This window comes from Saccoglossus kowalevskii, chromosome 9, assembly GCF_978046115.1.
Source record: "Saccoglossus kowalevskii chromosome 9, keSacKowa6.1, whole genome shotgun sequence".
NCBI classification, from domain to species: domain Eukaryota; kingdom Metazoa; phylum Hemichordata; class Enteropneusta; family Harrimaniidae; genus Saccoglossus; species Saccoglossus kowalevskii.
In genome coordinates this window covers 32,538,156-32,555,400 of record NC_140649.1, presented here as the reverse complement: position 1 = coordinate 32,555,400, position 17,245 = coordinate 32,538,156, and the positions used below count along the sequence as shown (strand labels likewise).

At 36.3% G+C, this 17,245-nt stretch overlaps 2 protein-coding genes across 2 annotated transcripts; both read left to right on the top strand.

Moving 5' to 3' along the window:
• The first annotated feature begins 1,123 nt into the window (after positions 1 to 1,123).
• On the top strand, positions 1,124 to 8,732 carry LOC100313571 (caveolin). Its single transcript, NM_001168040.1, is given in 3 exon segments — positions 1,124 to 1,444; positions 7,407 to 7,557; positions 7,805 to 8,732. Coding segments are annotated over 3 exon segments (471 nt in total). The 5' UTR covers positions 1,124 to 1,312; the 3' UTR covers positions 7,993 to 8,732.
• Positions 4,807 to 6,375, top strand: LOC146739160 (caveolin-1-like). The gene is made up of 3 exons (XM_085503535.1): positions 4,807 to 4,854; positions 5,233 to 5,383; positions 6,108 to 6,375. Exons 1-3 carry the CDS (start codon positions 4,807 to 4,809, stop codon positions 6,293 to 6,295), a joined length of 387 nt encoding a protein of 128 aa, XP_085359661.1. The 3' UTR covers positions 6,296 to 6,375.
• Positions 8,733 to 17,245: the final 8,513 nt, after the last annotated feature.

The following is a 17,245-nucleotide window of genomic DNA, read 5'->3' as shown; positions in this document are numbered from 1 at the left end:
ATTCAATGAATTTAATAAATGCACTGTCACACAAACATGATAAGTTTGTGGCATAGAACCATCCAAGTTACCTTTCTGAAAACAATAAAATGTCACTAATATGCGCCGAGTTTCATTAAAATATAACTTGCCTTTATGTGAAAAACACAATTGAAAAAATAAAGATGCGATGTCTTTATCTCTTTCCCATTTCACAACGGTTTAAGACTTACTGTTGTGCTCAATCGTGGATCGGAGTAGAATGGTGGTCACGATGCGATATAATTCGAATACATTATTTTTCATGTATGGAAGTGGAACATAAATGTCGACAATAAATGCGCCATTGGTTAATGGTTTTACTTATGCTTATGTATACGTAGTCTATTAATTGGAGAGGGTTTTCAATTATTAAAGAGGACTTAATTTATTTTAAGTCCCGGCATACGGTCACCAATTCAGTAACCAACCAGTCAATAATATGGGCCGTTTTTTTAAAAAGATGAGGCGTCCTACGTAAATGATGATTATATGTGTCGCTATGATATTAAGTGATCGAATTGGAACAGTAGGCAAAACAGTCGCGCAAATCATCGAGTTAGCATAGAGTATCTACCGTCGCACACATGATAGTTATATACATCGAAATAATAACTTAGAAAGAGTAATTCGGTACAGCGCCACCACACTCAGTGGAAGACTCATCATGAGAGAATTTTGTTTTCGTAATACTGCTGCCTCAGATAAACGTTGGTAATTATTATTATACAGCTATTTCGTTTCAGTCGCCGCCTTAGCCTGACAAGTTGGCGTAGGTGGCGCCCTGGACTGTTGGTGGGGATCGCAGCAGTCCAGGGCGCCACCTACGCCAACTTGTCAGGCTATCGCCGCCTAAGATGTCTTCAAACATTATTGAAATGTTTATTTTACGAGTATTACAGATTTTTACAGATTGATAACGCTATCCATACTCTGGCCACTGTAACTTGGAGTAACACCCGTATGGTTATTTATAGAACTTTAGTTGGCGTGGTGCGCATGTGTGCGCCTTAGATGTTAACTAAAGTCTATGGTTCAATAGACGCTAAATAAAGCATAACAATATACGTTTGTTCACCCCCACATCAATAATAGTCCCTCCCTCCTGGCGTGAAACTGATGGCTCCTTGATTAATGCATGTACACACAACAGGGTGTGTCGGTGTATAGCAAACTGTGTCAACCTGCAGCAAAGCGTACGCATAGCTGTGTTCGTACCGTGTGCTAATCCATCGAGGCTCTGCTCAGTCGAGTTCACTTTGACTGTTCGTAAGACTTTATTATTAAGACTGACATGATGGCAGATGAACCGCAGATGAACGTGGAACGGTCGGGGGATGACATCGAGGTGAAAATCAAGGCACCGAGTGGAGAACACCTAGATATGGACGACAGAGATCCCACGAAAATGAATGAATTCGTGAGGGTATGTATCTTCTAATGGAACTGACTGTGACACTGCAATCACATTGCATTTGACTACGTGTCGCTTACCGGGCGTGTATATATATCCACTATGCATATTTATATAAAGGAGAATTTAGAACGGCATTTAGATATATGATAATTAGATGGTGTTCTTTTGTAATGTGACATGTATGCGTTCAACCATAAATCTTATAGTGATGTATATAGTATACACGCGTCCATACATTTCACTGTTAGTTATAGCTTCTGTTATTTATTTGAATTTATCTTTCGACCGGCCTTGGACGTGCACTCACCCCTTGACCTTGACAGGTTAAGACAGGTTATGTTTATTTTTCAGCGTTCCTAGATAACATTCGCGGTATTTAGGGCAGCGATGATGCGCTTACAGTTTACAACCACAGTTTACGTTTTTACGGCATGTTGTTTTGACTGTTATTTCGTATGGTATACTATAATGCTGTTCGCTGACTAACCCCTTGAAAATGATCGACCTCCGTCGAGGTAAAAAGCTTGATTGAATTAAGGAAGCCGCCGAACGGGAACATGTCTGAACGCCACAGTCCCTGGTAGAGGGACTGTGCTGAATGCCTAACGGCGCTAAGTCACTCGTAATTCACAATACACTATACATACTAAACAACACGTTCACATGAATTCCGCCAGTCTTTCATTCATTCCGGCCATTGATGAGAACACAATGAACTGGAACATTATTCAAACTGACTTTGCGTGGGAAGAAGCATTGTCACTCATGAAGGTGGCCATGACGTGTAAACGCCACTGTCACGTGGTTATGCAATAAAACAAGGTACCCGCAGAACGTAATAATAATAATAATAACTTTATTGTCAACCTATCTCCATTGAGATCTGGACTAACGTATTTCAAAGTCCCTGATACATATGTGTAGGAGACAGAGTGTTTACACATTTCAGTTCCACACACAATGAGACGTGGTATTATAAGAGAAAACTGTCAATGAACCTAAACAAGGAGAGTTCAACCATAGGCATTGGAATTGTGTTTGTGGTTCACCAAAACTTAGCTAACGCTAATGTGTATTGGATGTTTTTATAGGGTGTGAAAATCCATTGTTGTTAATTAAAAACAAAAACAAAAGCACATGTCATTGTTTTGAAAGCTATGTTTTAATTAATCAGCCAAAGATATAATAGACAGATAATTTGCATAATAATCACAACCCATAGCAAATATAATCAGACTCTTGCATTCAGTACAAGCTCAGATAGTAGTCTGAGGTACAAGTTACACTTCAGTCATACACGCATTTTATTTACGGTCATATTTAGGTGTTGAATTCGTGAACATTTCTCTCAGAGAGTTGATCTAACACAGATCGGGACTTGACTTTAGGCTAGACGGTTCCACAATAAATGGTTGTATACAGTCAACGTTCAAATTGCGTAAAAGGCTATATCTTCTTAATACTTTTAAATCATACAAGAGATGATAATATAAACTGTTTACCTTATCCTCCCTATCCTGCACCCCTTTGTATCAATATACGTATATATATAAATACCTTATCGGGTACCCACTGAAATATACACCATCAACAGCGATGATAACAATCGTCGCATCAATTGCACCATAGTTGCCATGACAACATTATGTCAATTCAGGGCATATGCGACAATTTGCAAATACGATATATGCATCTAATTTTCTAGTATTCATTCGTGAATACTCTGCAGTTGCATACATAGTATCCACCCCAGCACATACTAGTATATAACTGTAAGTAACTCTAATGCGACCCTTAAACCAAGTTCGGTGCGCTAATGAAACTAATTATTCGAATGGAGCATAAACCAACAGGCCTACCAGGAGATGGTACTCATTAAGTGGTTAAATCTATGTCGATATAGCACACATTTAGTGCGTGTTTAATGAAACCGTACAAACCACTCATCGAACTGTATAAGGGTTCGACCATTTGAAATCAAGGGGGGTGCCCGGAAGATTGTCGCTGTGATATAAGAAATTAAGAACTGAATAACAACAATTAAATGCATCGTGCAATAACAGTAACTCGTAATAATGATGACTTAAATTTTATTTAAAAAAAACCCGCTAACATTACTCATATCAACCAGCTCTTCGAACACGTGATATCAGATGATAATAATTAGAGATCAATGTACTTTTATCGTTGAAACAACGTAGTACTACGTACAGATAATAAATAAAATATTGTTGTTTCCAAGTGCTCTGTTTTAAGTAGTGCTGTTCACTGATACCCACATATAATTGATATATCAGATGACCTTAATTGACCTTTTCTACCAACACAATATGCACTCATCGACAAGACAAATACATTTTATATCAAAATGAAACATGAAAATGTCCACAAATATCGATCCATTGAGATTAACACCCACGCTCTAATATTTCTTGTGTACTTCACCCCCTATATTGTCTGAAGTATTAGCACAAAGCTACTGAAAGCTGATTGTGGTTTATATCAAACTATGAGTACACCTGGTTGATATAGTTTACATCGCTGCTGCGCCAGCCAACTCTAACATATGACCCTTTCAACAATCATAAATAATTATTTTGCCCTTATCGTGACATTCCCATATCTCATGAAAGATAAATTCATATAATTAAAATGATAAATCAGTGCAGTTTATGATAGTCATCGCTTAGCGTCACGTGGCCATCATCATGTTCATTGCCGAGCTCATTGGAACTCATTGCCCGCCGATATTAACACATGTACAAGTGAATATTTCTTTAAAATGAAATTGAAGAAATACATTTTCACCAATGTTCAAACGAATTGTAGCAGCCTTGACTAATTTATGAGTTGTTTTCCTTGTCATTTACATATTCTTTATTTGAAAGGTTTATTTTTTATGATTCATGGTCCTAATGAAAATCACGTTTGTAACTTAGATTATGCTCATTAAGTGCAGTGATATTATTGTAATCATCATTATTATTATTACATCCATCATTAGTGACGTCATTTTTGTCTCGTTTGTTAGCCGCGGATCAAGGGTCACACAGATGTTGTCCGTAACACAATAGATAATGCATCATCTGCCATGCGATGCTATTAATTGCGTGTACTTATCGGTAGTCATGGTGACTGGTGAGATAGACATATGTGCTTGACAGTCACGGTCACGGTCAAATTTTCACCATGATATGACAAACATGATATTTTAGTTACCATGGTTACTGTGCAATGTTAGGGTTATGTCAAAGAAATGTTAGGGTTATGTCAAGAACTACCAAATATAAATAAATAAATCCGCAATAAAAGCACTGAATGTATTTCTAGACTCGAAAAGATGGCGACATGCGCGCGAATTCGTGAACTAGATGGCATCGATGGTACCACGTGGTTTTGTTATTGTCAATAAAGTGTCCGTATGTTCGAATTAATCATGTACATGTGAGATTATACACGAGATTCAAGTTCATTGTCAACTCACAACATTTCCAGAAGTGATCCACATCATGTGAGTATTCCATAATACGTTCATTTCATACACGTGTTTCATCCATGTTCTTGCCTATTTACTTTTCATAATGTATATAACATAATGTATGTAACATGGAATATGATATAATATAGATCACCTTAGTCTGTGATGCACTGTGGGTATTTGTATTAAACGAGGCCAAATGTAGAATCGAAATAAATATTATTTAAACATTGATGTTTTGTGTGTTATACATAGAGCATCAGACGTAACTCACTTACTAGACTGCGAGGGCGCTAACACATCTCATCTCTCATATCAGGTTCATTTCGAAGAAGTTTTCGCCGAGGCAGAAGGAATGTACAGCTTTGACGCAATATGGCGGTGGAGTTTCAAATGTTTCACTGGTACTAAATTCTGGTGTTATAGGATTCTGTCAGCGATATGTGGCATTCCATTTGCCTTTTGTTGGGGTAAGCGGTAACATATACGAGTGTGAATGAATGTTCTGAATTTCACTTACAAATAATAATAAATGATAAAATATTCGGAATTTTCCGTATCGAGAGCTGGGCCAATTGTGTCATGAAATCCGTCATATATATTTCTACTTAAAACTGATACCATACGATTTTTGATGATGTTTGTTTTCACTTGCATTCACAGTTATCACATCTTTAAGTAATTTCTTATATATTTATGGGCCACACCGCCGCATTGGCAGTTACTCTAACAATTGGAGTAACTGCTTTCTACTGCAGTTCGTAATACGTATACCAATCGATTTGATGTCGGTCGTTGCCGAGGACAAAAAGTTGAAAACAAATTTTGTCTACAAAATTATTTTTGATCATTGCTTTCAAAAGAAGAAAATACGATGTGTTCAGATCTTTAGTGACAACATAAATCAGATACAATTTCATGATATTGTTGTCCATTTAATTTCGATGGATGTCACACGCTTTGCACTCATAATAACATATTATCAGCTGTCGTATGTGTTCGAATTACGTCCTTTGCAGATGACAACATCTAACCAATTTTTCAAGCTTCACACTAATCGGCAGAGGGCGCACATCACGCGTCTTTTTATTCAAATCACACAAATACGTATTCACAGATTGCAACGCCTATTGTTGCCCACATTCAGTCTTTTCTCTGTATGTCTGATATCTCTTTCTTCTCTGTCAATTCCAGGTATCAACTACGCATGCCTAACATTTTGGCACGTGTGGTATGTTGTTCCATGCACAAAGGCGTATCTCATACTTATTTACTACTTCCAAAAGCTCTGGGAAATATTCATCAAGTGCTACTGCGATCCACAGTACGACTCCTGCAGCAGATTCTTTTCGAATATCAAAATAACGATGACCAAGCAATAGTTCATCACATCACCGAGAAGAGTGGCTTGTGGCGAACTACGACAAACAGTTTTTTGTTTTTCAAATAATATTCAGTTGCTATTTGTTTACCTACATTTTTAACATTTATTTACGATTTTCAGAACTTATTCACCATGTTTTACACAATATGTTACACAATGTGGAATAAATGTTAAATTAGATATTTTAAATAATATTGCGATTATAGTTTTTCTTTCACGTGTTATGTTTCCCGTTGAATACACACATGTACGCTGCATGATGGAAGTGATTTTTAGTTGACAACAAGACGGGAATCTTATGATTGGGAAATGGGTGAAAGGTTGGAATTAACAAAAGGATATTTGGGGCCAAACACATTGAGAAATGCATTTTACAAGAAGGGCTGTCTACGATCTGTCCATTTTGTCGAACAAAATTGCAATGACCCATTGTAACAAATATTAATCTGACCGGAAAGTAATCCTAGTCACCCCAGAATTATGGTCCAGGCCTTCCGCACGTTTCCAGAAATGGGAAAGATCGTTGTTCAGTGGATTGCATTGTGAACCATTAAATATAACGTGATACGTCAAATCGCGCCCATACAAGGACATATGCAAATTTGTTGATCTCTATGCATGTCTCTATACAAGCAAATGCAACTCGATCGTTAGAACTGAACTAAGGCAGCCATACTATCATGTGATATGGACTGATCACTAACTTCAAACCGAACGAAAAAACACAGACATAAACTTGGGTAAAATTTTATATTCCATCACCAAAAGCAACTGAAATAGTTAATAAACAAAAAGAAAATCCGTTGTTACTGTGAATATGTGAGTGTTCTTGACAGGGTTAAAGAGGCTCGTTAGTTTTCGTCTTTGGTTGTAGGGCCTAGTTCTGCAATGCATGCCTTCATCAACCAAAATACAATAAACTTATAAACATATTACAAATAATATTATTTCGGAGTATTCAATAAATATTCGATAATGGTAATTCCAACTTATCATTACTGACTGTATTGAATATCTTGGCTATTCAAATTAAGACATCGACACACTTGCTTACCTCCATATTTCCCACAATGCTAAGCATAATGAATTATTACCTTCATATCTTCCAGGTTGCTTTTGAAGAAGTATTTGCCGAGCCAGAAGGGATGCATAGTTTTGATGCAATATGGAGGTATGCATTCATTACGTTTACTGGTGTCAAGTTCTGGTGTTACCGTATTACTACATGTATCTGTGGCATACCATGCGCTGTGTGCTGGGGTGAGTACAAATGAAGGATTTTGATTTCGAGGGCTAGAAGGTTTTAGTGAGTATTGCTGCGAACGAGGATGGCAACTAACAAGATCGCCGATTCCATGGCGTACTTCGGGAAAATGTCACGTGATACAGCATGCCGTAAGTCACTCGTCGTATGTATACATGCATATGTCGATCTTGGCTGTAACATCGCAAACATTGCTTTCCGTTACACCTTGTAATCGATGCGTAATGTTTTATCTAATTACAGGTATCGAGTTTGCCTGTTTGACGTTCTGGCACGTCTGGTACGTGGTGCCATACACTAAAGCCTGGCTCATATCTATCAACTGGTTACAGCGACTATGGCAGATATGGATATCCTGTTTTATGGATCCCTTATTTGACTCGTTTAGTAGAATATTTTCCAATATCAAAGTCACTGTTAACAGGGACTGACCAACTAACAATTCGAGAGCTGACAATATTTCCAATATGTTCATCATCTCAGGGCTCGCTAATTGTGTCTTGTTTACGGTTTTAGCGTTAAAACAAAAGGCGAACTCGCTTTCATTATATCAACAATGATAAATCCTGCGACCAAACGCGAGACTCCATGGAAATCTTGATATTGTTAAATTCCGAAACGACATTCAAAAGTTAGGAATCTATCATCCCGTGCCACGAGATTTAAAATATATTTGTTTACCATTATAACACTTGCTAATAAATCTAATAATTATAATGATAAATGTTTAAACATATATTCATTATATTTTGCATATCTCAGGGGTCATAACGTTTGTCTAATTCGGTCGAGAATTTGAACCATTTTCCGAAATCTAGCAATAATAAACTGGTGTCGTTTTAGAGGCTGATCATAACGTGCCAACATGTACGTATTTCTGTATTTTTAAATGATGATATTCTACTAATTCATTGATAGTACTGGGGTTTTCAAGTGACGTGTCAAAGTAGCAAGAATGAATGCGAGTTTTGATTTGATTGCGTTGAGCGATTACTAACTTCGACTTCTTAGAGTCTTTCGATGCGTTTCAACCATCCCAGGAATTACGCAACCTCCTCAAGTATAAACTTAACGTCTATGAAATTAGTTAGTAATGATTTTATGATAATTATGAAAGAAACAAATCTAACATTAAGCATGTTATCAAGAATTAAATTACATTTTACTAGTACATCACTGTTGTAGTGAGTTCTATTTTGTGAAATAGTGTTTCTGTACGAAACAAATTGGAGAGACCTCTACAAATACTGAAAATAACTCGGATAGAAACCAGAGAACCATTGTGTGCGGCTCTAACATGATGAGGTCCTTGAACTCTTGTTTAGAATTTTAGATATGATAACGTAAAGTCCACTGTGAGTGCGGTATGGCGGTCACTGATAAACACTAAGGGCGCTATCTGACCTGTGAGCTGATGCTACGTGCAGGTCTGTGGAATGAAAAGCTGGCTGTCATTTACCAAGAAATACGTAACCTTCAAATTTCAGCTTATTCTCATTACGAATGTCAGATTGGGGAATATATAGCGAGTGGATGCACTCGACTGCGCCATTTAAACGTAAGCTGTTAATTAATTAACTTAATTAATTTTAGTACTTTATTCCTGTTGATTTAAGTTAAATTGTCATAAATTACACTCGTTAATTTCATAGCACCTAGTTCGTTCAATGAAATAACGAACTACTGTTTCGAAATTACCATGCACTTCAATTTATTTTATCCATTTGACACGACTAAAAACAACAACTCGTTTTGTTTTGAATAAATCATCACACAGCCCTTGATTCGACGTAATATATTAGATACTACCCACTGAAGCAGGGGCTCAATGGATTAAGTAAAGCTAATGAGATATTCATACATTTATATAAACATAGCGACCGCCATTGGGTGGGTTGAGTCTAAATTTACCTTTCTTCAAACCTTTAAAAAAATACTTTGTATATATGACGCAGTTTTTCGCAATCCCCGGTAAACTGCGAAGTTCTACACTATTCCAGTTTCTGTTAGACGACCCGTTTGAAATGGGCCGTAATATTTTGCTACACAGCGGCTATTGGCAGTTTTTACTATTTAAACGCCGGTGAGACAAATTCGAAATGAAGTCGCGTTGGGAGGGAAACTATTGTAAATCGAGGCAGATTTCATTCAACTACAGACAGACGAGCCCGGACGTCTAGAAATACCTCATTCGTAGAGTGCCTTAGTACCAGAGATCGCCCTAGCACGGCCATGCAACGTATTTGCGACATTGCTACATGCTAGGTAACAAGAGGGTTTCCGGTTAAGGTTACCAAGATAGCATCGCGGAGTGCTCGATTTTTTCACAGTGTTTAAAAGCAATATCTTGATCCCGATTTTTCTGTAATTTCCGAGGTGTTAAAATGCCTTTGGCGAAAAAATTCGTGCACATTTTTTTTGTTTCGCCCACAATGCGATAAAATTTGAAATCTAGGCATCAAGAGAACAAAAATAATTGGTGCTTTGTTTTGCGCGAAAATTAAATTGCGCTATCGGTCATTTCTCCTACATTAAAAAAAATAAAATTATTTCACAGTATACCACTGGAAGCTGGCAGGCTAGAAGTTGTCGACATGTTGCGAGAAAAGGGTGCCGAGTGCCCACGAACCTGCATCTATACCTTAAAGTGCCTGTGAAATGCCTGCTAGTTTCTCGCCTAAAATCATTTACTGGTAAATCAATATATTAATTTTCATGTTTCTATGCATAGCATTATTTTTTAAAGAGAAAATGGGTTTCAAACTCTATTTCAAACTTTATTTTTGTGCACTTTAAAACGAGGCTCCACATTCATTATCTTCTCGTGTGCATACAGAAATACCCCTATAACGTCACGGTGAGAAGGGGAACTTGCTGGGCAGCTTGCAATGCCGATACGTGTATATATTAGGCACATTCATACAATTTTCTCGTCTTTAACTAAATTGCCATTCATGTAACTGTTCGTAGAGAAAGAACGAACCATAATGAACACATATTATCAAGTTTATCGTATAGGGTTTAGTTAGATACAAAATATGTCCCTTCAATGTCATTGATTCAACTGATTTGCATACAAGATTTGCTCTACTATTTGCGAGTACTAGAATTCGTTGTCGTGATACACGGTGTTGTGCATAACAATCACTTCGATATATAAACATCACGTTCACATTTATTGTAAATTCTGAAATGTAAATAAATATTACAAATCATTTAGAAAATAAATATAACAAATCATTTAGAAAATAAATATTACAAATCATTTAGAAAATAAATATTACAGTTGCATTGTTATAAGAGGGTTCAGTTGACGGCGTCACGGCATTTATCTGATTATACCGGATTTATAAGTCTAACGGCGTTGGTCAAAAAATATGCGATGCATGGTCACCGTGAAACACGTAAACTGGCTCGAAATCATCATCACACCGGCTACTGACACGAGCGAACAGTTACTTATTGTGATACGAATTTAATCATTGTCTCTCAATACGGTAATGTTAACTCAGAAGGTTTAATGACGTCCCGTATTCCCTTCACTCGTACGGAACCATTTACTGCTCACGATTACTACATCGGATTGTCGGAAGGTGGGGTATAATTCCCCATTATCGGTTCATTTTAATAGAATACAGCGTCTTCGCCGTATCGTTCTATACATAAATCAGCTATATGAAGAAGTTTGTCGACTTGGTGATCTATCTCTGCCATACTGTCATGTTGAAATCCGACATTAACACCGAAGTGGTCACGTGACAATACCAGTGGGTCAGCTTTCAGCAACAATAGGAGCTAGAAAAGATTAATACATTGTGTTTACATGATAAACTTGTAATTTAAAATATATGTTATTTCTCATGTAAATTGGAAATTGAAATATAGCATTTGGGATACGATATAGATTAGCGGTATATAATCCCAAACATAAGCACATTCAAGGTAGGGCTCCGAATTGACAGTAGCCCACAACTATCCAACATGTCTATGCAGTGTAAATTCGTACGGCTTTTTATTTATTTATTAAATCGTTATTTATTTTTAAATAACATTAATTTTATTATTTTTATCGTTTTACGTGTTTTTTGACGCCCTACCTACATCTGGCTCAATGCAAATCTCATCAAACGAGACCACCATCCATGGGTTTTTGCCGACCAACCACGGAGCATTTTACAAGAGTGTTTAACACATTTATTCATCATGGCTGCTGTTAGCGTATGCACCAATCATAGAGTGCGAACCTTACAATTGTGAGGTAAGTTTTCAGTTACCTTGATGTTGAAGTAATAATCTTCATTATTTCAAAAATAAGTACATGTACTATCTGAAAAGTTTGACAAAAGTCGGACGTTTTTTTTCAGGAAAACTCTGTAAGATTTATATATATAATAAAAATAAAATAAAATAAAAATAGCCCGTACACCACATATGATTACAATTATATTGTGTAACACACTCACCACGCTGCTTATTGTACAGTTACTCTGCTTTGTCAGTTGCAATAGATCAATAACGTGACGAGGAAATCTACAATAGTTGAAGTACTTGGATTGGTCGTCTAAAGATTCTCTAAATGCAAGATCGTTATCGATTGATACAAGATGATCTATAAGATATTGATTGGAATTAATAACTACAGAATAATCATACAAACAAACAAACAAACAAACAAAAAAATTGAATAAAATTAAGTCTTCGAGATTTGTGTTGATAAAGAGTGATTTTGCGACAACCCAATGCCTTTCCCCAGTGACAAGCATAAATATCAGCTGTGAACTGTCCGCAATGTGCACTAAATACTATCTTCGACTCTTTGCTTTGATGGGGTTTGCCAGAAATGACTTTGTTAAACCTTGGTAGTGGCTATTTTTATAAGCGTTGATCTGCGCAAAAATTAAAGTCGTAATCTTTGCTAATATGGGACCAATATCTCGCATGTGCGGCGACCATTGCATTTGAAATTCACGCATGCGTATTGTGATAATTTTCCATATTTATTTATCAGACTAGCTATACCAAAACATCGCCTTTATGTAAGCACACGACTCAACACAATACGTCACACACTCTGAGCACACTTGTGACATGCTTGATTACATTCTCACGCTTACCTTGAATTTTTTTGACGTCTTTTTTGTATAAAGGTGTCCCTGTTAAATAGAGCAAGGTACGTAGTTCCAGCTCTTGTAATTGGTGTGTGTCTAGTGTAGGCAGTTGAGTTTGTACGGCACTCTCTAATTTAAAAAGCTTGTAAGGAGCGGAACTCACAAAACGAGACGTGACCCATGCAGTCGCTACGCCCTATAATGATCGTCAACAAAAATATAATTATTATAATAACGATGAGAAAACTTTCTACCTAACTAAGACCTACACAATCGGAAGTGTTTGGCAATTGTTTGGATATTTCAATATAGAATGTAACATAGCTTTAATAATATAGCGGATAATATTGTTCACCTTGAGTGTAGTGTCGGCACCATGGTCGTTGTTTGGCTGCACAATTTGCAAAAAGCGATTAAACGATGTTGATAATATCTTATCAAGCTGTGTCAGTATTACCCCATGTGAGGGCGCTGCGTAATACGTCCCAAGTAATCGGTCAAATAAATAGAAAGCCAGTTGTGAGATGTGACGTTCACCATACTGACGGGCCGGTGAAACCTGAAATATCAAAATACTATATATGAGCTAGTTATGATACCTCCCACGTACATAGACCGTGATTTCATACGTTATACACCAGGCTGCGAGAATGCAAAAAATCGTACACCGCCCTTAAATGCAAGTCCCGTGACGTACATCTGTAATGGTATTAATAACTATAACGAATATCGAAACATTGAACAAAAGAATTTACTTGTGACATTCAAATACGTACAATAAAAAATGATTCTGACATTCTTAACATAAATTATACATACCTTAAACCACACTAAATTAGACGTGCTGTTGTACTGTACTGTCATCTGTATCGCCGCCGAACCTGCATGTTTACTCTTCTTGTATGTATGTCTCGGTGAACTGCTGTATTTACCATTGCCTAGCATTGCGTCCCACATCCAGTCACTCATTCCATCCCAGCCACACACCTACCGTTACAATGTATTTAAATGTAGATATCTTAAATTTATTTGCAATTAATAGCCTTATTTTTTTTTATCAAAGATGTGTAAATAATGTTAAATAATATATCACTTGCAATTCGATTCGACAGACAGTGTTTCTGTTAAACTACGTTGAGACGTGCTTGATTCGGCAACGAGGCAAGTACTCAATTATTATGAATAATATAACTGATAATACCTGCATAAGTTGGTACTCTCGTTGTTTTCGGATTTCTAATTGTTCGTTTATTTTCCTGATGAATTCTGAAATGAAGTTATTGTTATATCTACAAATACATGCATTTAAACGTTGAATGTCTAATTCACAAGGCATCAAGCAGACAGTGCATTAAGGATATGTGGGCATTCTACTATCAACGATTTCCCATGCAATATTATTACTTTTATCTATAGTTAACATTCCAATGTACCGTGCATATGCCTAGACCATATTCACACTTTTAGACACGCTACGCCGAGCAACGCCACGAATGAGTAGCCTTCCTTATTTGGCAAGTCTAACCAATCAGATTTACTTCAAGAGGTCCCGTGATTCTGCTTACAAAAGGCTATACCGTCACATACCGACACTATACACATGAATAGTAGGTACCTTACGTTACTCTGTAGGATTGGTCCCTTTTGCCAACGCCCAGAGACAAACATTTGTATATCTGATGTCTAGCCATTTTCGCTATTGCATTATGTTGACCTGTTTTGTTTTTCTGTACTTGAACCTGTACTTTGATACACTTTGATATGTATATTTGGTAGTGTTATTTTAGCATGGTCTGCCACCTCATCTGAATTAAGCTGAGGTTAACATTACTTATTGACATTTAATATTTTGATTACTAAATCAAAGCAATTCGAAGACAGGTTTTATGACCGGAAGGCTTATATTTGAGATTATACATCACTAACCACCCTGGAGAAACTGAGAGAAACGTGCATGTACGCAATACTCGTTCTCAACATACCTTGAGTACAGGTACTAGAATCCTTAATTATGCCCAGTTCTTCTAAAATGAACAGTGGATGACGTGACGTTTGAGGGCGTGTTATTTCTACTTCTGCCTTCACACCAGGTCTATCATTTAGGTTGTTCTTCAACGTTGTATTTGAAATGTGGTGACCAGCTGTCTTGTAATTGGATTTTTCAAAATCTAGAAGTGAGAAATATGTTGGCATCTGGAATGAGTTATGGATGACCATATAGGAGCGTTTGCAATTGTAAAATTTTGGAATTCAATTAATTGCCGACTTTCTCAGTTTCATACTACTGATTAGTGAAGTGTTTGTTGTGTGTTTTTTAAAAGGGTTATTTATAATTAATAATTTAAGGGGACGGCATTGAATATTTACCGACAAATAATATCCTAGTGTGTACATTAACTTATTACATCGTGCTTTTTAAAAGGCTTGTTTATAATTAAGTATTTACGGGGACGGTATTGAATATTTACTAACAAATAATATCCTAGTATATACAAACTTATTACAATATGCTTTTTAAAAGTCGCCCCTCTACCCCCCCCCTCCTGTGCCGCCGCCACTGGACAATTTGTTCGGCAATTGAATACAGCGTAAGTCATGATGTCCATGACCTAGAACGCCTATAGTACTATTATAGTACGGTCACTGAAATACGTTATATCGAGTCTTGGTGATTACCGCCGAAAAATGTGTAATTACAACACCAGTTATCAGTTAACAGTTAACATGGTGAGATACCTGCTAAACGTGATGATTCCTTAGATATCCATCCATTCCGAACATCTGACAGTCGCTTGTTCAACGTATGGGCATCGATATTAAGATGTGTTATATCGGAGACAATACTGGAAATCTCATCATTGAGTTGCCATGGCGAATTCTTCAAAAGTTCTGATAAAATACTTTCGTGGTAAATTAGTTGGTTTATCTTGGCGTTCAAGCCTATGCATATGCCGCTAACGCAAGGTATGTCTAGAGAACAAAAGATAATATTGCATATTCATATTTTCAGTTTATCGTGTTATGTAAATAACAGTGATATTTTATGACGTAATGTTTGAGTTTTTAAATCAATGTCACATTATCGCATATCAACTTAAAAGTTGATTTGTTACAATCACCCTCGTAATAGATCTAGAGTAACATATCTCACATGTTGCAGGAGTCAATTATTCAAAACAGTATCTGATAAAGAAACTGAATAAGCTCGGAACTAGAAACTTACATGACTTTTATTTGACTTAAATTTCAAATCAACGAATTGAGATAAATATAGTGAAGTAAGTAAATAAATAAATAAATGAACGAACGAGCGAACAAACACACAAATAATCAAATTATCTAATTAATTAATTAATCAATCAATTAATCAATCAATTAATTAATCAATCAATCAATCAATTAATCAATTAATCAATCAATCAAACAATCATATTATCACATATTTACCTTGTATTGGCGTTCCTTTGATGTAACATTTATGGTTTATACATTCCGGTTCATCACTGTGCACGTCATCCAGGTCAGTTATTTTTACATGGCCATTAATAATTGAAACTTGATTCACTCCAAATTTGGGGGTAATGAGCGAACCCATCGGTGAATGATGAAAATAATTTAGCAGGCTAGATATTTCTATTGATGCCTATTGAGAAATAAAATCGTACGATGACATAAAGCAACTGTGGAGATGTAAAGTCTCTGGGCACCTCGAGCATTTCGAAATTGATTAATGTACCTAGATCTGTATCAATTAGTGTTGTAGATCACGTTATACTAACTTGAAGCCTTTGTTCCCATGTCCATAGTTTGATTTGTTGCAGAGTAAAAGTGTATCCGTATTCCACCACTGATATAACTCCATGGTTTTCTAACTCATTACTGGTCAATTCACTTCTCACACAGAAACCTAATAACTGACAGGAAAATTGTCTTGAGTAGAAACACAATATATCTCCACAAAATGCACAGCTTAGCTTGGTCTAGGCGTCATCTCATAATCCTATCTCAGTATTTCAGTATCTGTCATAGTCGCAGAGCTTTCTTCTAACAAAAGAGTGGTTTCTCATATTTCAGTTACGTATCCTACTTAGAGTTACTTCTCCTATATATCATATCTAAGCGATCCCTCTCCAACTCTAGTATTCTTTTTTTTTCAAATTTACTGTTCTACCCTCCATCCGAGTGTAGCAGTTCCTTATTCTATCTCAGATTTGTGAACTAAATCAACTATTGCGTGCCATAGAAACATGCATTGATTATTGTCATGTGTTTTTTTTTTGTGAGTTGGCATTACAACTTAATATGGAATTTACTATGTTTATATAATTGAGTTTATGACATTGTATATTATTATGAGAGAATGCAGACATGGTGTTTTATGACATTGTCCACTTCATAGGCTGTATGACAAACAACATATATGTCGATGCACTCGTACAAACTAGCTGAAATGTATGCAGTTATTTTGTTAGTTGACGAAGAAAGATATTGCATCCGAAATGTTTCATCATTACATAATTCGGAAGATATGAACAATCATATTCATTTATATAATTGTTTTGTTGTTTGAAACATT

What these genes read in the sequence shown, in the direction of transcription:
- LOC146739160 (XM_085503535.1), top strand. Translation starts at nt 4,807, where the DNA reads ATGGCATCGATGGTACCACGTGGTTTTGTTATTGTCAATAAAGTGTCC. An exon ending in TTATTGTCAATAAAGTGTCC is followed by an intron (nt 4,855 to 5,232) that starts GTATGTTCGAAT and finishes CTCTCATATCAG; the next exon opens with GTTCATTTCGAAGAAGTTTT. An exon ending in TCCATTTGCCTTTTGTTGGG is followed by an intron (nt 5,384 to 6,107) that starts GTAAGCGGTAAC and finishes TGTCAATTCCAG; the next exon opens with GTATCAACTACGCATGCCTA.